At 52.7% G+C, this 20,785-nt stretch overlaps 1 protein-coding gene across 4 annotated transcripts in view; it reads left to right on the forward strand.

The window, feature by feature from the left end:
• Window positions 1–20,785, forward strand: part of LOC100721656 (coiled-coil domain-containing protein 33) — a 91,056-nt gene that overhangs the window by 5,596 nt on the left and 64,675 nt on the right. The window contains exons 2-4 of one of the 4 annotated variants that reach the window (XM_063243560.1): window positions 3,451–3,569; window positions 3,699–3,777; window positions 4,975–19,413. In XM_063243560.1, coding sequence (XP_063099630.1) covers window positions 19,393–19,413 — 21 coding nt within the window. In that variant the 5' untranslated portion in view covers window positions 3,451–3,569; window positions 3,699–3,777; window positions 4,975–19,392. The remainder of the gene's footprint in view (window positions 1–3,450; window positions 3,570–3,698; window positions 3,778–4,974; window positions 19,414–20,785) is intronic. The other 3 variants (XM_063243557.1, XM_063243558.1, XM_063243559.1) reach the window with 3 other exon arrangements.

Consider the following 20,785-nt stretch of genomic DNA (forward strand, 5'->3'; position numbering starts at 1 on the left):
CCCAGGGCCCCTCCCACAGCTATATTCAGCTGAGCTAGGGCAAGAGGGCTTCTCAGAGCCCCCAGAATTTTCTGCCTGTGCCTGGCTAGACTGGTGCTATTTCAGGGATGGTGTCCTTTGGCCAGGGACTCAGTGGAGGGAAGAAGACCCCCGGTCTCTAACTTTGTCCTTGTTCCTTAATAGCCAAGGACACAAACACAGACCTTCTAGGCTCCTGGTCACATACTTTCCCATCTGTGCCGTGGAGATGAAGGTACCATGCCTCACCCTTCCAGCCCCAGGATGAGGTTACCCCCAAAGCTTTGACCTTCAGTCTTAAAGTGAAGGGTGAGGCCCATGAGGGTAGGGACACTGCAGATGAGCAGGGGGTATAGACCCCTTGGAGTGGCAGTGACCCCAAGTTCACTGTCCCCACCCATCTCACCTCTAGAGGCTGCTTCCTCCTTCTGGCAGGGGCAGGGTCACAGCCCAGGTAAGGCTGCACTCACCAGACTCATTGACATCCAGCTCAGAAGGAGGCTAGGCCAGGAACAGTAGGTGGGCCCTTGGGAACTGGGGTCTAAGAGCCCCAGGGGCCCTTGAGGTGGCAGCAAAGAAGGTTGAAAGGAGCCATTGTGGAAATAGGAAGAGATCCCCCCCTCTCTACATACCCCTATCCCACCAGCCTATTTACAGGCCTGGGCTTCTCCACAAATCCAGTAGTCATTTTATGCAGAAGAGAGAAAGGAATTCAGTGCTCCATTGCACCTCCCAGTGCTGGATGGCAAAGGTGGCTTGGAAGTCATTCTTTTGGGGCTCCCCCACCCACCTCTTGTCCCATCCCCCACCAGCAAGAACCTCACCTGGTGCTGTCAGACCCCTGGAGAGCTGCCGAGGCCCAGTCAGGGAAGAAGTTAGAGGCAGAAAGAAGCCTGGGGTGGGGGCAGGGATCTGTCCTGCTTGCTGCTTCACCAGCCTCTGCTATAAAGTGGGGTGCTGCCAGCCCCAGCATGCTGACATTCCCTCAGGGGGCCAGGCTTTCTCTGTGGAACTGAGGCCAGGTGGAGGGCAGCCAAAGCCTCAGCAACCCCTCCCTCCTGCCCGGATACTCACCCCTTTACCACTGTCTTCTCTCCTGGGCACCAGCTGGACCAGGGGGCACCTGATGCATCTCTGAGGCCAAGTTTGATTCAAAACCATGCTTCTCATGGATGGAATCCTCATGAAATGGCCACAAGCAGAAGCTGAGCTGGTTTTGTTTATCAATGCATATCGCCTTCAGTCCATCAGCCCATCCATCCATCTATCCATCCATCCATCCATCCATCCAATCATTCATCCAGTCATTCCACCCATTGATCCATCTATCCATCTATCCAGTCCTTTATCCACCCATCCTCCATCCACCATACCTACCCATCCATAATGCTTCAACCATTCCCCAGGCCCCTAGCCCTGTCCTGAAGGAATATTCCATCCAGCAACCACAGGTTATAGTTGGGGACAGAAGAGAAAAGGGCAGAATCATGCCTGGGTCTCAGTTGGGCTGCTTGGGAGGCTCTGGGAAGAGCAGCAGGAGGGGGAAAGGGCAGCCTAGCCTGGGTAAACATCCTTCCCCAGAACACTCTGCATCCTGAAAGGAGCCAGTCCCAAAAGGACATATGCTGTAGGACTGCACATGTGAGTGCCCGGAGCAGGCAGAATCCAGAAGAAGGAGAGTAGCAGGGTGGATCCCAGGCCAGGGAGAAGGGCGTGGGGGTGGGGGTAAGGAGTGTTGAATGGATACAGTCTAGATACAGTTTCCGTTTTTATGAGGTGGAAAGAGTTCACATTTGAGAATGGATAAGATGGTAAATTTTATGTTGTGCTGTTTTACCACCGTTTTGTTTTTTAAATAACCATAGGCACAGAGCAAAAAAGGTGAGGCTTCCTTGGGGACAGAGTACAGAACAGGGTATATATGCCAGATGGTGGAGGGCACTAAGCCACACTAAGGCCAATACATTGTAAAAGGTGGAGGGGGAGGGGAGAGTGGAGAGGAACTCAGGCACGCTTACTGTAGACGACAGACACTGGGCATAGTCTTGGCTTGCAGAGCATGGGGCTGGGGTGCAGAGGTTGCCCCTAGGGCAGAGAGAGAAGATGCCCCTGTTGCAACCTCTCTGGGGGTCACTTCAAACATGCAAGGGAAAAGTGCTGCTCCCCCTCATCGTGATGTCGAAGGCCATGGCTAACCAAGCACCACCATAGGCACAGTGGTTTCAGGGCAGCCTCGGCCCCATCCTCTCCCTGTCATAGCCATCCTGTGACTCTTCTCAGTGTGCCTTAGAGTTTCAGGTAACTGAGCTGAGGGCTGACTTACCCACCCCATTCCCATCCAGTGCATGGAAGGGGACCTGGATAACGAGAGATGGGATCTGTTGAACTTTCACCTATAGGTCCGAGCCTCGGTTACCCCTGGGGGAACCTAAAGAAATTGAGTTTCAGTCATTACAAAGGAAGCCTGCTACATATGCTGAGCTGGGCTGGCCTCAGCTGGGCTGGCCATTGCATGTGCATCTCCCTTTATGGAGATAGCATGTTCTGGCCAACATAACTCCAAGTGAACTTCTTTTTAGTGCAGTCTACACTGTACATAAGTGTTCTCTTCAGACTATGCATTGTTGGTACAAAATTCCCCAGAAGAATGAGTTCCTATCCTTGAGCTAGTCCCAGGACATGTTTAACAGGGGCGAGTGTAGACAAGATTCCTAGATCGTCATCTCAGCTCTTATTTACTAGCCGTGTGAGCTGGGAGGAGTCTAATTCTCTCAGCTTTGGGTTCTCCAGTTAAGACACAGAAAATAATTATAGCGGCCTCACAGACCAGCACAAAACTGCCTGGTGCCCAGCAGCTACTTAACAAGAAGTCTCATCAATGATGCCGATGATGGCATTGTCAAGGATGACAACGATGGAGGAGGCAGTGGTGGTGATGGTGGTGATGGTGGCCGAGAGGGTGATGATGGTGGTGTGGGTAGTGCTGATGCTGAGGACAGGTAATGATAGTAGCAGTGATCATGCTGGTGACAGTGGGGGTGGTTATGAGAGTGGTGGTGGCAGTAGTGACAGTGGCCATGGGAGCAGACAGTCCTTACTGAGGAAGATCCAGAATCTCCCAACTCCCACTGGGTATCAGGAAGACCTGGGTCAGGGAGGAAGACTCCAGCTCAACAACTCTTTGGTATGAGGGCCTGCGGGTAGAGCTGAGCTGGACCCCATGCTGTGAGTGCTGGTGACCTGGCTGCAGAGGAAGGCATGAAGGCCCCTCCTTTTGGCCCCCAAACCCAGGATAAAAACTCCTGGTAATGAAGGGCATGGCACATGGAGAAGTGCTCTACAGAAACGGGACACTCTGACTACCAGAGACCCATGCCACACATTTCTGATCCTGCTCTAATGTTTGTGCATTTGTTTGTTTGTTTGGGACAGGGTCTTGCTATGTAGGTCAGCCTGGCCCTGAGTTCACTAAGTGGCCCACGCTGGCCTCAAACTTGTGATGATCTTCCTGCCTCTGCCTCCTAAGAATTCAACTCCTCCCAGAATTACAGGTATGTATACCAGGGCTTGCTTTCCTGCCCTAATTTTAGAATCTAACATCGTCTAGCACACATCGTGAGTTACTTATTTTCTGTATTTCATATTCATTTTGTCTTCACCACCTTCCCCACCACCACTAGAAGATAAGTATTCTCAGGAACACAAAGACTTTGGATCCATTGCTATATTTCAAATGCCTGAAACAGTGCTGCACACACGGTAGGTGCTGGAACAAATGCTACAAGGGTGGGGCTCGTGGCTGCCTTTGCTCTCCAGGTGAGTCAGGCCCAGATTCCTGGCTTGTTACCTGGTTTCCCTACAAACAAACAGCCGAGTAGCCAGCTTGCAGGCTTTCAGACTCACCTAGGCTGGGACCATGGCAGGAGCAGGCAGTGCCCCATGACCATGTCCTTCAGGGGCCCCTGGCCCTGGCTCCCTGCATCCCTGCTCAGCCAGAGGCTACAGGCCGAGGAGAAGACCCTGGATCTGGAGTTTGAGGTTCTGAGCGTAGGCTTCAACGAGGAAGGCAGATATAACCTGCGGCTTTCAGCCGAGAACCCCCTGCAGGCAGGCTCTGGGGCTGGAGTACAGTAGCAGGTGAATGATGGAGACCCCCTCCCAGCCTGCTCTGCTGTCACCGATGTCATTGAGCAGTGGGATCCTGGGCGGAGCCTCACCCTCACCCGGAACAAGTTCATCTTTACCCAAAGGTACAAAATGGGGTGGGGTCAAGATGGCAGAGAGAAGGTCCTTGAGGCTTCTGCCCCAGCCCAACTCAGGGATTCTGGGGAGCCTCAAGAACAGGGAGCTGAATCCCACAGCCCTGCCTATGTGACCCTGGACAACCTCTGTGAGCTCTGCCTCTTCAGTGTGACATGGGGACGCTGGTGCTGGTCACACAGGGTCAGGACAGGAGGGGTTGGAAGGGCAGATGTGACCCACAAGGAACTGAACATGTAGCAGCTTGGAGTAGGCACAGGCAGCAGGTGAGACACCAGGTAGCACTAGAACCAGCCCTGAGTGCCATGGTAGGGGGACAAAGACAAGCACAGCCTTGTGTCCCTGCCAGTAGCTTCCAGACCAGGTAAAGAGGCAGGACTCCTCGATAGGGGCAGAGAGCTATGACTGTGAGGTCCCCCAGGCAGCCTTGGGGCAGGGAACTTGAGGAAGCCAAGCCCCAAATCTTAGTGGCCAGAAGCTGGGGGGAGTCTGAAGTCCCGTGAAGGATGAGTGAGGGCTCATATGCTAGGTGCCCCCTCCTCACTCCAGCATGCCTGTACCGCACATGGTTAATGGAAGGGTGGAGAGAGGGTCACTGGGTCTCCAAGGCCAGGCAGCCCAGTTGCCCAGCAGCCCTACCTAACCCTCTTGCCCTGTGAATGAGTCCCCCATGTGAGCTTATCCCCTCCCCTACAGACTTCTGCAAGAATGACGGGCAGCATGATGCCCAGCTACGTGTGGAAGCCTTGCAGCTGGGCAGAGCAGAGGGCCAGGAGTGCCAGCAGTGTGTGGGCCAGGCCATCTTCCCCCATCTACCCACAGCCTGAGCAGCCCCCCATGAACCTCACAGCACATGAGCATGAGGACCTGTACCGCTACCATGGTAGCCTAGCTCTGCTCCGGACCGGCCTAGACCCCACTGCCCGCCACTGAGGGAGCCTGACCCACAAGGTGGCCTTCCATGTGCACCGGGGCCTAGGGTCCCTCCAGTCAGGACTTCTGTCACCTTATCCAAAGCCCCAACTGCAGGTGGGTGCTCTTGGGGTCCCTGCTCAATGCCAGGTGCCCCAGACCCAAGTTACAGGCTCTGTGACAAGCCTGGTGGTTCCAGCCCTTTAAGAAATAAGGCAATGTGGCTGCCCGGACTGATTCCTTTCCTCTGGGAGGCTGCTATCTGAGGATTGCCTTGGGAGTCCTGGTCTAAAGTGACCCAAAATTGGAATACAGCACTCTGGGAGGTAGGAGGATTACAAGTTTAAACCCAGCCTGGGCAATTTAGTAACTCTGTGGAAGTTCCTGTCTTAAAAGAAAGAACAACACTCACTTAAAAGGGTTGGGTCAGTAGGTGCAGGCCCTGAGTTCAATCCCTAGTACAGTACCAAGCTGGACATGGTGGTGCATGCCTGTAATTCCAGCTTTCAAGAGGCTAAGGCAGGAGGATCACTATGAATTCAAGGCCAGCTTGAGCTACATAGTCAGATGTCTCAAAAAACAAACAAAAGCTAATATCCCACTCCCCTCCAAAAAAAAGAAACAAAACTCCACAGAGCAGTGATAGATGTGGCAGGAATATTTTGGCTCAGGGACTGAGTGTCCCCTGTGACCCATTAGTCCCCAACCTCAATGGTGTTCATCCTTACCAGATTCCCAGGGAGGCTCTGAGTGACCACAGCACAGATGTCTCTGCTGTGTGCCCACCCTCCAGCCCATCCAGCCCCCACCATGACCAGTAGGGGCTCAGCCCCAAACCAGCACCCTGGCAGCCTCAGGTAAGGGGCCAGTTCTCGTTGGACATACATGGGGAGGAGTGTCCCCACTGTGGCCATGTTCTGCACTGTGGCATGTTCTGGAGACCCCAAAGGCCTCACAGCCAAAGAGGAGAAGCAGGCCAAGCATGTGAGGCTGAAGGAATCGTGATTCCGTTAGCATCGACTTTCCTGGAGACCTCCATGCACTATAGGAACCCACAGCAGGGCCAGCCCCTAAACTAAGGGTGCTACTGGCCTAAACATTTGCCACCCAAAAGCAGCGTGGGGGTGGGGCTCCTGAGGGACCTCTCTTTTTAGCAGGGCTCAAGTTTGGAGCTGAGAGGAGCCCAAGGAGGGAGAAAGCAAAAAGCATAGGAAACAAAGGTACAGAGGCAAAAGAAGGCAGGGAAAGTATTCTAACCAGGAAGAAAACCAAGATGGCAAGCAGGGTACAAGCAGAGGGAGCAGGCGTCCTGTGCTAGGGACCCAGGGACGGCTCCTCTTCCGGGGCCCCCCATTCTGTCTCCATGGCCCACTTCAGCCTCTGTTCATGCATCTGGGTGCCTCTGTGATATGCTGGTCCTGCCAAGGACTCTGACTTCAGAGCCTGGCCCCTGACTTCTCTGTTCTACCATTTATCACAGGAAGCAGAGCTGGAGGACAAGCTGTCCCCTGCTCTGCAGGTCCTGGTTTAACGTGGTCATTGGAGCTGCGCGTTTCAGGCTGCAGTTTGCAAAGTGTTCAGGGGAGGTGGGGGCTGCTGCAGGGAAGGGGTTGGCGAGATGACTACAGCAGCAGCCCAGCAGCTCTAATTTCTGTTATTTAAAGCCATCATCTCTGCGCCATACTCCTTGTTAAAGTGTCAGATGTCTGCTTCTACTAAGACAAGAAAATGGCTTTGGAGAGAGAAGGAAATCGCCCCCTCCAGGGGGTCAGCAATCATAGCCCTGAGACGGAGCAGACAGTGAAGGAGCCTGAGAACAGGGCTGCACTTTTAGCCAGTGAACCCAGTAGGGCAGTTACGATTCTGGGTCTGATTTGGACCTGTGGCTAGCTCCTCTGGGAGGCAGAATGACCCAGAACCACGGGAGCCCCTAAAACCATCCTGCATCTCTAACAGTTGAAGCTATTCAATTGAGATCCTTACTCTAGACTCCCAAGTTGTTCTCTAATTTGCCTTGTGTGTCATTTTCCCTCCCAGAACTGATGGCAGTCATGGTGTGGCAGATAGGGTGGTGGGAGGCAGGGATGGGAGGTGCAATGATCAGTTTGCTCAGTAATGAGCCATGGTGGCAGAGACAGGGCACTGGTGTGACCAGGGCAGGGTTCTGTGTGCACTTCAAGACTGTCTTGGAATCTGAATGATTTTTCTTCTCATCCATGACCCACAGATTCCATGGTCCTAGACGGATGGCCTGACTAATGCTGTCCCCAGAATTCCCCAGGTCCCAGAGCCTCTGAAAACAGAACTACCCATCACTCTAAGCAGATCTTTGGGGATGGTGGTTAGGAAGGTTCCCAGCGTGCACAGTCACAGCGTGTGGAATGGAGTTCACTCCCTACACCCTGAGATGCCCTCTTAGCAGTACTGGGACAGGGGCAGATGGGAAGGAGAGCAGACTGTCTGGCACTGGACGAGAAGAAAAGAAAGGTGCAGGGCAAAGCCCCAGAGGTTGACCTGCTGTCCTCTGAGGACAAATCATACTTCTTAGAGGCCTTGAGGCTCCCAGGCCTCCCTGTCCCCCTCCTAAAGATCCCCAAAAGGTCAAGAACAACCTCCCCCTGGCAGGGCTATAAGAGGCTGGAAACCTCCAGGGGTGAAATTGCTGGAAAATATGAACACGTTCCCGCTCCCGGCTCTGGGAGCCATCCCGGGGTTCCCTCCCACACAGCTCAAGGCTGGGATCCCAGGAAGGAGAGGGAGGAGGAGGAGGGTGTGGTGCCCCCACCACCTTTTCCAAACAATTGCAGTTTTGTTTCTTGCAAAGGATTCAGTTTCCCAGGAGCTTTTCAAATGGTGCTTTTAAGATTTTTTTAAAATTCCTTCCATTTAAAACACCTTTTTTTCTTCTTGCCCTGGAGGGGGAAAGAAAGAGAGAAGGAAAAGCTAATAAAGTAATCATCGAATATGGAGCACCTGGCTCTAAGCCCATGGCTTCTGATGGTGGGTTTGGCCCTGCCAGGCTGGGGGCTTTTATTAAGAACAACTGAAAGGGAGCAGTGAGCGGTCAGGTCAGGAGCTGTTAGTGGCTTGCCTGGTGTCCCCTCTGCCCTCTGTCCCTAGACCTCTGTGCTCCCGCTCCCCTCTCTCTTTCGGCCCCTCTGTAGCCTCCTAATGTAGGCTGGAGCTCGGGGTAGCAGGCATGCTGGGTCTTCAGGCCAGAGCACTAAAGAGTCTCCACTCCCCTCTGCCCTGCTTTTAAATTCATTACGCCTTTTATTGCTGGCTATTGCATACGCTATTTCTATTGCCCTGGAGACTGGAGTGGTTCAAGCGGGGAGAAGCACACAATTTGGATTTCATTAACTTCACTCTTTACCGCCTGTCGAATCCCAGGGGGCTCGGCCTATGGAGAGCTGGGCTCCTCGTGGTCCATGCCCCGTCCTCTGGGTGCCAGCCCTCAGCACACCGAGCTTCTCTAGTCTCAGCCACTCTCTGCCCCAGTCCTAGGGGAAGGGGATGCAGGATTGCTCCAGAAATGTCACAGGTGTGGAGATTGGGACTCCTGGAAGGCAATACATGGGCTGCTACTCTCCTAAGCAGTGGAATGGGAGGAAGGTAAGACCTGGCTAGACCAGGCTGACAACCCTTCTGTGTCTTTCCCACCTCCATCAAACTCAAGACCTGCAGCCAGGCAGCTCCTCCTTGCAAATGAGGCAGCTTTATGGGCTGAAGAAAAACACAGCAATTGTTCCCTCAATTACCCCGGAGCAGATTGAATATATTAATCTCTCCCTTAACTCGAGTTAGAGACTCGGCTGCTGCCCCTCCCCCAGCCGCACGTGCCTGGATCTGACTCCCAGCCCCCATCCTCCCAGGCCTTGAGCCCAAACAGGTCACACTGGGTCCAGGCAACAGCTTCTCCTGTGGCCATGACCACCGCTGACACACACACATGCACACGCGCACACATGCACGCACACGCACATGCCCCAGACACAGAAGACAGCTGCTTTTCGCTTCTCTATCAATTTTCATTGATTTTTCTCTTCCCCACTATTTGAAATGAGCCTTTTCCTTGAGTAAACGCAATCCTGCACCCCCTCCCACCACCCTGCACAGAAAGAGATGGGAGGGGGACCGTGGGGGCTCCCCCTTTTACAGCGGTGACAACTGCCTCTAGCTTAAACACACTCTGCCCCAGGCAGCTGAGCCCCACTAAAAGCTACCTGAGGTTTCTCTTTGTAGCTCGATTTTCTTTTATTTCAAGGGAACAAAGGCACTGTCAAGGCGTTTGCAGAGAGTGCTGTCACCATGCGGGAGGGGCGCAATCCCAGCCTAGTGGCAGAGAGTAGAGGCTGGCCCTGTGGAGAGTGGGTGCTTTCAGCTTCCCTCAGAGGGAGACAGGGTAGAGTGTGGGGGTCCTGCATGAGCCATGAGGAAGCAAAATGCGTAAGTGGAGGGGTCCCATATATTCACGTCCTAGCCCTGGCTAGCTCCCCTCCTGCTTGAAGTCCCAGACTCTCTGAATGCCTCTGGGCTTCTCTGAGGGTCTGGTTTAGAACTCAGTGAGCCAGGCACAGGGTTGTCCAGTGGATCTGGGTACAGATTAAGTTCTGGCTTTTATTTAATAGCTGCTTTACCTTGTACACCTTACATTTCCCCTAGCCTCTACTTCCACATCTGTGAAATGGGTGTGTCTTCAGTACGGGGAAGATCAAATGAGCTGGCCTGTACTTAGCCTGCCCCACGGGTGCCCTATGCACTCTTTGGTGTTCCAGTAATGAGGGAGGTGGACTAGCTGGGTTGGGGTAGCAGGAGGGTCTTGGCCTCTGTCTCCGTACCTGGGGAGCAGATTTGCTTCTTCTTACCCAGCCAGTCTCTTGAGGAAGGAGAGTAATGAACTTGTGTGTGGCACTGTCTGTCCAGGCCAGCCTTGACTGAATGCCAGTCTGGAAAGTGGCTCCATTAGCAGATTGTAGGAACAGAATACACCAGATGGCCCTGTGCCCCTCCCCCCTCCCAGCCAGGGACTCCCTGATGCACACCTCCTGGGGCCTCTATGTGTGAGGGGGGATGGAGAGGAAGGGAGGCTGCCCATGGCGTCCTCCTGGACCTACCTGGAACCCCCCTCTTGGACCCCCCCCCCAGCTCCAGTGGGGGGATTGTAGGAAGGCTCCCATTTCCAGAATGATCTGTGCTGGGGAAGGAGGTGGCTGCAGGTTAGGAGAGGCTGCTCTCCTGGTGCGGAGCCTCAGACCCACAAGGACATACAAGCATGAGCCCATGAGCCCATACACACAGGCCCAAATGTCTCAGCACCCACGACTCATCACAAAAACAAGCCCTCAGCAACAGCTGGGAAGCACATATCCTTCCATGCTGCGCCAGCGTCTCCTGGGGACCCTCCTGGTTCATGTCTGCATAAATCCCAAGTGCAGCCTCCACCGAAGGAGCAGGAAGAATGGGTGATGTGAGATACAGCTCCCTGTGAAGCCTTCTTTACACAGCTCCACAGTGCAGGGCAGGCCTAGGGGAAGGAAGCTGACAGCCATGGGCCCTGGCCCTGGAGAGGGACTGGGCTGAAGGGAGTCACCTAGGGCCCCAGAGTCAGGAACAGCTGAGGCCTCCTGGGAGCAACCTCCTTCCAGCATGGATGGTGGGTGTGCATGAGATGTTCTTCCTCCACGTGGATCCAAGGCTTCTTGAGGGCTTCTGTGGTCACACTGGCTTAGCATGGGTGGCCCATCTGCCTGCCCCCTCCCTCCCTCCTTCCTTTCTTTCTTTCTTTCCTTCTTTCCTTCCTTCCTTCCTTTTACTCGTCCTCCTTTCCCTCTTTTCTTCCTCCCTCCCTCCCTTCCCTCATTTCTTGTTTGTCCCTTCCCTCCTTCCCTCATTTATTCATTCATCTATTCACTCTCCCAAGTGGGGAATTAGTTACTGTCAGCTGGAACCTTAGGGAGCTGCCAGGCTGTGTAGAGGGAGAGAATAGGAGCAGAAAATGATGCCTTTCAAAGCAAACTATGGACAAATGACTAGTCACCAAGGTCTGACCATCTATTTCCTATAGGAAATGGGTCTGACCAGGAGTCAGGAACTTTGGCGGAGAACCTCACTTCCCACTTGCATCTGAGCAGAGAGCAGCAATGACTCGGAGGAGCAGGTCCCTTTCCTCCTGGGTCCTGGAATTTCTCATGTGCTTGAGGACAGGGGAGCTGTGTGGCTGGTGAGGACGAGGATGGGAGGTGCCTGGTGTGTTAAAGTCCAGCTCACAGATGTCAGGAGAGGCTGAGGCCATCACAGGGATGGGTGGAGGTTCAGGAGGACAGGTTTCTAGCAGAGAAAGCAATGGGGGCAAAGGGGTAGAGAATGGAACATGGGGATGCAGGGGACAGCAAGTCAGCAAAGGCAGCAAATCAGGACATAGACTGAAGGTTTGCAAGGTGGGAAGAGGTAGAAATGCCCAGGGATGCATGGGCGGTGCCATCTCTGACAGCTCTGAGCACTCAGCAGTGAAGACTGCTCTGAGCCATGCTGGCAAAGACAGGACTCTTATGCCTCCGGGTCCCTGCAAGGCCCATTGGAGCATCAGTCCTAAGAGATGGGCAGAGTACCTTTGGCAGTGCCCATTTTGGGGTAGGAACTGAGCTCCTAGAGGAATGGATTGCCCAAGCACTCCTGGGAGTAATCAGCAAGGCCAGGCTGGAATCCAGGTCCTTATACAGCAGTCAGCCATTCTGATATCCAATCAACACACAGTGGGGCATGGCTCAGAGCATCCCTTTCCAGGGACTCTCCAATCAGCATGAGGTAGGTGTGGCCTAGAGTATTCCTTACTGGGGACTTTGCAATCTGTTCCTTGCCCTTTTGAATAGAGCTCTGATGCTGGGCTTTCTGGGCTCTGTTACAGTACTGGGAAGTATTTTGGGGGAGCAGATTTCTTCCTGATGGAAGGACCATGATGGACCCATGTCACACCAAAACAGCCAAGACAGGGTATGCAGTGTTCTACTGAGCCCAGCAACAAATGCTCATTGTGCAAGGTGGTTCCCAAGCGGGGCTGGGGTGGAGGTAGGGCTATCAGTGGCCCTGGACCCAGGGCCATCCCCAGACCCACCACCCATCCCTAGGAATGACATTTAGAAAAAGCATTACATGCATGTTGCAGCCCAGACAGAAGCTCTTACCCTATCTGAGGAGGGACAGTGAGTTACCATTGCCAAGAAGGTGCTCTGTCTTGTGGTGCGTGCTTCTGTGCAAGTCATTTTGCATCTCTGGCCCCGGTCTCCGCCTCTGTAGGAAGGGGTAATGATGTCTACTCAGCAACCTGCTTGTTGGGATTCATATGCAAGCTGCACTGGAGTCCAGAAGGACTTCTTGGAGGAAAGGGGATTCCAAAGACTCCCAGTCTGGAAAACCAACCCAGATGCAAACCTCCACCCCTTGGGACCCACAGTGAGGTGTGGCAGACTCTTCCATGCAGGAAATGTGAGTTGAGTTCTGGTTCTGTGCCAGGCCTGGCCTCTCAAAGTTCTCAAGTCAACAGCACCAATGGGAGGTCTTAGGCAGTTATTAGGTATAAGAGGGGACGCAGCTGGGCCTTCCCTGGGAGGATAAAGAGGAGGGTGGCAGGACAGTTGTGTTAGTATCTGGGGACCCCCTCAGCTACCACAATCTGTAGGTGCTCAAGCTTGTCATATAAAATGGTATAGAATTTGCATAAAACTTATACATACCCTCCTGTATGCTTTAAAATCATCTCCAGATGATTAAATACCTAATACTCTATGCAAACAGCAAATGCAAGGTAAATAGTTGCTATATTCTATTGTTCAGGGAGTAATGACTGGGAAAGGTTGTGCAGGTTCAATACAGGTATAATTGATTCCCTCCCTCCTTCCTCTTCCCTTTCCTTTTCTTTCCTCCCTTCTCCTCCCTCCTTTTCTTCTTTCAGTGTTAAGGATCAAACCCAGGGTCTCACACATGATAAGTGTATAATTACCTCTGCACTACACCCTCAGCCCCCATTTTTCCCTGAATCTTTGCAATCCAAGGTTGCTGAATACACAGACAGGTAACCCACAGATCCTAAGGGCCAACTATACCTGAGTCAGGATGGAGGCAGGGAGGACATTAGCACAAAGTTCGCTTAAATCCCATTCTGCCACCATCCAGCCGTGGGATTTAACCTCTCGGCACTTCCTTTGTTACTGGTGATAACCATCCTCCCCTGACAGGAGCACTGAACTGCATATCTAGTGCGTTTACAGAACGTGGCAAATGCTCACAGCCCATTAGCCTTGATCGTTAGGCAGGTGAGTGGCAGCTTGCCAGGGACACAGAGCTGGGGGCTGCGGCACAGGCAGATGGGCAGCTAGGGCCATGACATGGTAGCTCCCTTGGAGAACCTGGGGATTCAGGGGAAGCGATGGATGGAGCAGGGGAGGGTCCAGCCTCAGCCCTGGGGACACCTCCACTTCCCCAGAAGGAAGTTTGCTCTGAGTCACATTGGACAGGATGCAGCTGAAACCCTCAGTGCATATGGGGGTGCAGACATTATTTGAATTTTCCTCTTGAAGCATAATTGCTTTTTGTCGGCGGGCGTTCCTGGAGACACATCCTTCCCCAGGAGATTGCTTTCCAGGCTCCTCTCTCTTCCAGCAGACAGGAGGGCTGGGTCAGCTCCAAGCTGCATTAATACACTGCAAATGCGATTTCCTGGCTTCAAATGAGATTAGGGCCAGAGGCTCTGTTCTCTGGTAGAGATGGCAGGCAGGCAGCCTGGACAGGGGTGACCAGCAGTGAGCTGGGAGTCTGAGAGAGAGAGAGAGAGAGAGCCCAGGCCCAGTTGGCCTGAATAAGCAGATTTCTGTAACTGGAGCCCTTCAGCCTGCTGATTCATTCCTTTCCATGGAATGGGTGCTCAGCGCTGGCTTACCTGACCCCAGGCTCCCCATAAGTTAGCAGCTTCAGTAAGAAAGAAAGTTAGTACAGCTCAGCACCACGGGTCCCAAGCTGGTCTTATCTGTTCCTGTTTCTGCCTTAGTCTTCTCATCTACCTGCCACAGTAATCGTCTTGTGCAGAGCAGTGAGGACTAACGTGTGAAATGCTGTGCTTAGTACTATTAGCCATGATGGTGAGGTACACCATCTCCCTAGTATGAGGAGGCCCTACGGGTTTGCAGCCCAGAGGGCAAAGGTTTGGGGAGCAGGCAGCAGACCCCCACAGTACAGTTTCAAGGGGAAGAAAACCATCTACCACTGATGTTATCCATTATTCATTCAGCAAGTACCCAACTAGTGCCTGGGAACACAAGGCCAACACCCAGGCACAGTCCCTGCTTTTAGGGGACATAGACCCTGTGCCAGAGAAATAAAGAAATGTTCATGAGCCAGTGGAGGGGGAGACCCCAAAGTTGTGGATCCAATGGACCTGGGTGAGGGTGGGGCCAGGGGGAAGGCTGTGTTATTTGTGTCTTGAAGAAGCACTGTGAAGTACTCAGGCTGCTACAAAAGGGCCAGCAGGCATATGGAACGGTAAATATGAAGACCCGGGAGCTGGAGCAATCCCTGCTCACATAGTGTCATGAGGCTGGAGCATGGGCACGAGGTAGGCATCAGTGAGCCAAGATGGAGGCTTCTTGGGTGAGCAGACCTGGGGCCAAAGAATTGAAGCCATGGAAAGACTTGGCTGGACTTATGTGCTGGAAGAGGGGACACAGATTTGCTGAAGACTGATGGAGTCTACTGCCCCTTGAGCGAACCTCAGAGACCTCAGTAGGATGCCACTTCTGCCCTCTCCTGATGGAAGGGAAGAGTGGGCATCTTGTTGCTTACTTCTTTATCCAGTCTCTTGTTAATGAATTATTGACGTTTCAAAAAGCAAAATGCCCCAAAGCCACGTTGCATGTTCAGCAAAGTGACTTATGAATTGCTAACCCTAAGAGAAACCCTTCCATCAGCATCTAGCAAGGGTGGCTGCCAGGTAAACAGAACAGTGCTGGCCAACAAGAATGTGACACCCTCTCACAGTCATCCCCCAGGCCATGCCACCAAGGCTGGGCTCTGGCGGGGAGGGGTATCTGGACATAAACTGGTGGGGAGGGGAGGGAAAGCTTATTTGGGGAACAGCTATACATCTGTTCTCTTGTGTAACCCTCACCTCCCTGCTGCTTGCAGACCTGCAGGGTAGATGAGGAATCTGAGGCTCAAATTGTCAAGTGACTGCCCAAGGACTTACTACTCACCAGCAGAGCCAGTGGAAGACACCTGCGCTGGTGGGATTCCAAAGAGTCTACTTCGCTCACCACCCACTTCCTGTCTGCCTCTTTGGTGGTATTAGCAGTTGTCTTAGCAGTCAGGGCCCACGAGAACCAAGGGCAGCAGGAACAAGGTCAGAATAGAGTCTGTGACAAAACTAGGGCCCCAATGGGTTTCGCCCACAGTCATTTAGCCCAGGTCATTGCTGCACGGTAAGAACCTGGGAGCACAAAAGGACCCCCAGAACCCCTGTGGCCCACGAAACTGGTGGGGCCCGGGACAACAGCCTGCATCTTCAATGTTACCTGGCACAGCACAAGGTCATGACCCCACAGCTTTGGGACCCAAATGATCCAATTGGGCTGTGTGGACCAGCCTCCTCCAGACCCCAGTTTTGTCCTTGCTTCCCTCCACCTCCCCAGCCATGCCCACTGCACCTCCAGCACAAGCCACCTTGTTCCATGGTGCCAGCATCTAGGCTGCATGGTCACAGAGCCATCTGCCTGGCCTTATTCAAAACAGGGGGCCTGGGGATCAGCCCAGTGGTAAAGTGCTTGCCGAGCTCGTGCAAGACCCTGGATTCCATGCCAGGTATGCATGCATGCATGAGTGAATGAATAACAGGACCTGATCTTGTCCATGTGTGGCTTCAGTTTCTGGAGAGAAGAAAGGAAATATAACTGCTTTCTCCAGAAGGAAAGGAAAGACAGACTGACATTTGGGTCTGCTGCTTCCTAGCTGAGTGTGACCTTGGGCAGTGCATCCCTGTCCTGGGCTGCAACCCAAGTACAGCGGTTGCTCCTGGGTAAGAACGTGAGGCTCAAGTGAGCTGGCGAGAGTGTGACTGTAACAGGATGTCTGGCATGCAGTGAGTTCAATGTGGCTTTGTGTAGGTGCTGGTGGTGAGCGTGGTGGTGGCGACACTAAGGGATCAGGTGAGGGTCGAAGCCTACAGCGAGGGGCCTGGCAGGGGAAAGGTGTTCTTGCTTAGGGAATTGAGGGGACTTCGACTGAGGGAATAAAGACCTTTTACAAAGTTGAGGGTGAGGTTTAGGAGGAGCAAGAGGGAAAGCATGCTCCCTGGGGGTAGGAACTGTGTGCATCCCTCAATGAAGGGCAAGAGGAGAGAACAGGCTGGGCGTGGCGGTGCCCGTCTGTAATACCAGCATTCTGGAGGCAGGGGAATGGTGAGTATGAGTCCAGCTCAGGCAACCTAGCAACTTAAACCAGAAGCCGGTGAGGTGGTCACATGGGGTCAGCCTGCTGGGGTAGGATCCAGAGCCTGTGTTTCCCACCTCACCCAATGCAGTCATCCAGTGTAAAGGGAGAGAAATGGAGTGTAGTGGTTGTGGGGTGGGCATGGACATGATCACGGGTGGAGGAAGGTCAAGCCCGAGAGAGATGTTTCCTGGCACCTGAGCTTCCTGCCTGGGCTATGGACTCCCAGGGTTGTCTCTTTCTTGGGGTCCAGGCCCAGGCTTGGCAGGAGAGATATGGACCACTATGTCCACAGAAGCATCATCTTGCTGCCAAATGGGCCCAGAGCAAATCCAAGGAGGAAGCAAGATCCCTCCTTCCCTGGCATGCGGCCCCAGGGCCTTGTCCCTGCCTCAGCTGGGTTCCCTAAAGGTGCAGTTAACCTCAGTGCTCCCTCCTTAGGGGTGCTGGTGCCAGCAGGATTACCAATTAGCTGTGAGACTAATCATTACCCGAGATCACACTGACTCATCAGAGCTTTGAGCTGGACCCTGGGCAGGGCAACAAACATTCCTTAGGACACTTGGGGAGCAGGCACATTTCCCACCCCAAGGAGCCTGAGGGACAGAGAAAGAAGAGGGGGGAGGGGAACTGGGATCACAAGGCCTTCTCACTGGGGTAGGGGAGGATAAGGGAGGCACTGGAGCCATGGTCTTTGGGCTCCTTGGTCCAAGGAGATGGATACAGTAAGACTTAGGGACAGAGTGGCTGCTGGTGGCTGCTATATATGCAGGGCACCCGGAAGCCAGGCAGCGTGGAACCAGTGCCCAGCTGCATTGCCTTCTTCCAGGGCAGGAAGCTCAGGTACCAGGCAGTACAACTGGGGGCACCCCAGCACTTTGGGAATCGGGGGGTGTGACGGGGCAGGACCTGGGCTATAGGCAGGCAGGCTGCCTGGTGAGGAAGCACTTACGTTGGGACTAGAGTGCTCACACAGCCTGGCAGCGAGTCCCCCTTAACTGCAGTTGGCTTTCTAGAGGCCCCAGAGGACCCCAGGCTTGGCTGGTTCCCAGCCCTCCTTTTCCAGCCCTGCCTACTTGTCCCCTCTCCATCGAGCAGCCCCCCAGCTTCTTGTCTTGACCTTCCCACTTTGCCTAGCATGCCACTATGGCTTCTTTGCAATCATTTCTTTCATCCTTGCTTCATAGTCTAGAACCACTATGCCCCGTACATGGCCCTCTTTAATTACAATTTATTTTGAATAATGTAGCCATGCCTTGACCTATAGAGGTTATATTCCAAGATCGCCAGTAGGTGTCTGAAACTTCGTGTCACACCAAACTCTATGTTTTTTCCTGTATGTCCTATGAAAAAGTTTAATTTATAAATAAGTTACAGTTAGGAATAACAACTAATAATAAAATATAATGATCATAACAATAGACTGTACTAAAATTAAAGTTTACTTAAAACTTATGAATTGTTATTTCTAGGGATGCCCATTTAATATTTTAACATTGTGTGCCTTCATCACCTCCCTCATTGCTGGGACAAAATACCCAATATCCACAGCTTAAAAGAGAAAAGACTTATTTTGGCTTGCATTTTACAAGTTTCAGTCTTTGTGTGTCTGGCTGGCTTCAAGCAGAAGCATCATGGCAGAGGGGCCTGGCGGAGGAGAGCTGCTCCCAGCATGGTGGACACGAAGCAGAGGAGTGAGGAGCCAGGGAGAGAGATGAACGTGTTCAGGCCACATCCCCAGTGACTCACCCCTTCCCACCAGGCCCCACCTTCTAACAGTAAGCTAGTGATGAGCCCCCATATTCAATCACCCACCAAACATCCAGCCTCTGAGCACATGAGGCTCTTGAGGGCCATCCAGATATAAACCTAATCACTGGAGTTGACTCTGGGTTACCACCAACCAAAAGACACAATCAGGAGGGACCACTCTGTGACAGACCCCCATGAGCCCCCACCTAACCCAAAAGCAGAATGTCACTAATAAATATATCCACTTATGTGTTCTTTCCACATTCTCTCCCCAGTCTTTTAGCCCACCCTCCAAGACTTGTGCGTTTGTCATTATTAAACACAAGGAAGACCATAGGCACCCGGGGAGGGCGGATGGCTTTGGTGCTTCAGCAGAAGTAGCTGTTTTATAAACCAAGTTCCAACTGCCCTGAGGGCAATTCTGGGTCCCCTCTCGGAAGTGGGAGCAGAGTAGGGAACAGCACACAGTGGAGTTGGTGAGGCCATGGGTACCAAGGTGAGAAGGGTGCACAGAGGATGCCAGGCAGCAGGCAGTAGTTCCAGGAAGACCAAGAAGGGCTTGAATCCACCCTCTACTCCTCGCAGTGGCCTGTGTGATGTCAACTATGATGTCACACAATGTTGCTGGGCGACCCAGCTGGGCAGAAAATCTTGCATTTGCAGGTCTGGGCAGAGAGAAGCCAAACCTTCTCACCTGCCCATCCTCCTTCCCAACTGGCATGGCACAGATCCCACAAGGCCCCTGACCCACTGAACCTTTCCTTGCTGAGAAAGGGTCCAGACACTGCCCCTCCCTACATCCCCCTTTCCTTGGCCCGGCCCAGCGCTGCTGTACGACAGTCCTGAGACCACACTGATACGGAGGTGGCCAGGCCAGCTGTTGGAGCAGGACTGATGCCTGGCCACCCACCCACCCACACCAGACACTGGCCTTAGAGCTTGATAGACAAGGCTAGATGCACCTGCCCAGAGAGGATGGGGCAGAAAAAGAGCAAGGTAAGCCTGGGACAGAGGCCACGCACCTGTGTGTGCCCTCCAGTCATGCATAGGCCTTTGTGTTGCTGGTTCCTAAAGTGTCATGAAAATGTTCCTTCACTGAGTCTGTTTTCCTACCTGCAAGATGGGGAGCAGGGTGGTCTCTGAGTCTCCTTGTGCCCTCTGGGAATTGAAATGGAGCTTTTGCAGGTGTTGACTGGGACTGCCCTTCACTGATGGGTTCTGTCCCTGAATGCTGGGCTCGGAGAGCCCACCAAAGTGGCCCATTCATCTCCTTTAGCACCCCTGGCAGTGACCTCCATGCCCACTGAGCCTCTGCCCTGCCCATCCCAGGCCCAGGCCCCCCTGCTGGGACACAGGTGCTGGAACTCCAGGAAAGAAGGGATTTTTTTTGTTGGTGTTGTTTTGGTTTTTTAGTAGGTACTTAATAAAAAGCAGAGGAAGAGGGCCTGCCAGGTGGGGACCAGATTCTCAGGGCAATAACATGCCAATAGTTCAGTGTAAGACTTTGCTTACCTTCTGCTAAATGGCTATGTCAAGCCTGTGATGGTGTCACCCACAGGGTTGACAGAAAGAGCCAACACTAAAGGCTCTCTGAGAACACCCACTTGAAGCTACACCCTTAAGTTAAATAAGCCAAATATAAATAAGCCAGTGTAGCTTCCACCTTTATTACCCTTGGCTCAGATGTCCCTGGGTCCTTGTGTTTTCTGTCTAGATCCCACCCTCCTGTTTAAGCCTCCTCCTGAACTGTCACACACTTGGGATTGGGACCAGACTGACTTAACAGGAGCCCTGAGCAGCAGCATATTCAGGGACCCAGGGAGTGTGGAGGATCCTGAAGAGGATCCAGATGTATTTGATTTGATTTGTAGCTATGGGAAACATTTTAATAGCTGGATAGAATCCTCTGTAAAAGATGTTCATAATTTATATGGTATTATATTCATATTTCTTCCTCTGCAAATCCCAGCCCTTGTCTTTTTATTGGGTGATGTTTATAGATGTCAGTGCTCTTTATATTAAGGATATTAATTATTTTTATTTATTGCAACTTTCTCCTGTTTGTCTCCCCGTTCCTCGTATTGTAAAATTGGGCCTTTATAAAGATTGGTATGAATTTTTAAAAATGTAGTAAAACATTAAGTCTATCAAATTCTTTATGATTTGAATTTCATCCCCCCCCCCATGTTGGAGATGGAACCCAGGGCCTGGTGCATGCTAGGCACATACTCTACCACTGAACCACACTGCTAGCCCTAGGTTATCTTTTGAAAAGGCCTTTCCTGCCCCAGATGCTGCAAATTCTGCCATTACTGAGTCCCCAGGCTATAGGCCTATATAGTAGATCTTGTAGCCCAGAGAATGAACC

The sequence above is a fragment of the Cavia porcellus genome, unplaced genomic scaffold (assembly GCF_034190915.1).
Source record: "Cavia porcellus strain 051 isolate PalLab524CR breed Dunkin Hartley unplaced genomic scaffold, mCavPor4.1 scaffold_38, whole genome shotgun sequence".
Classification (NCBI taxonomy): domain Eukaryota; kingdom Metazoa; phylum Chordata; class Mammalia; order Rodentia; family Caviidae; genus Cavia; species Cavia porcellus.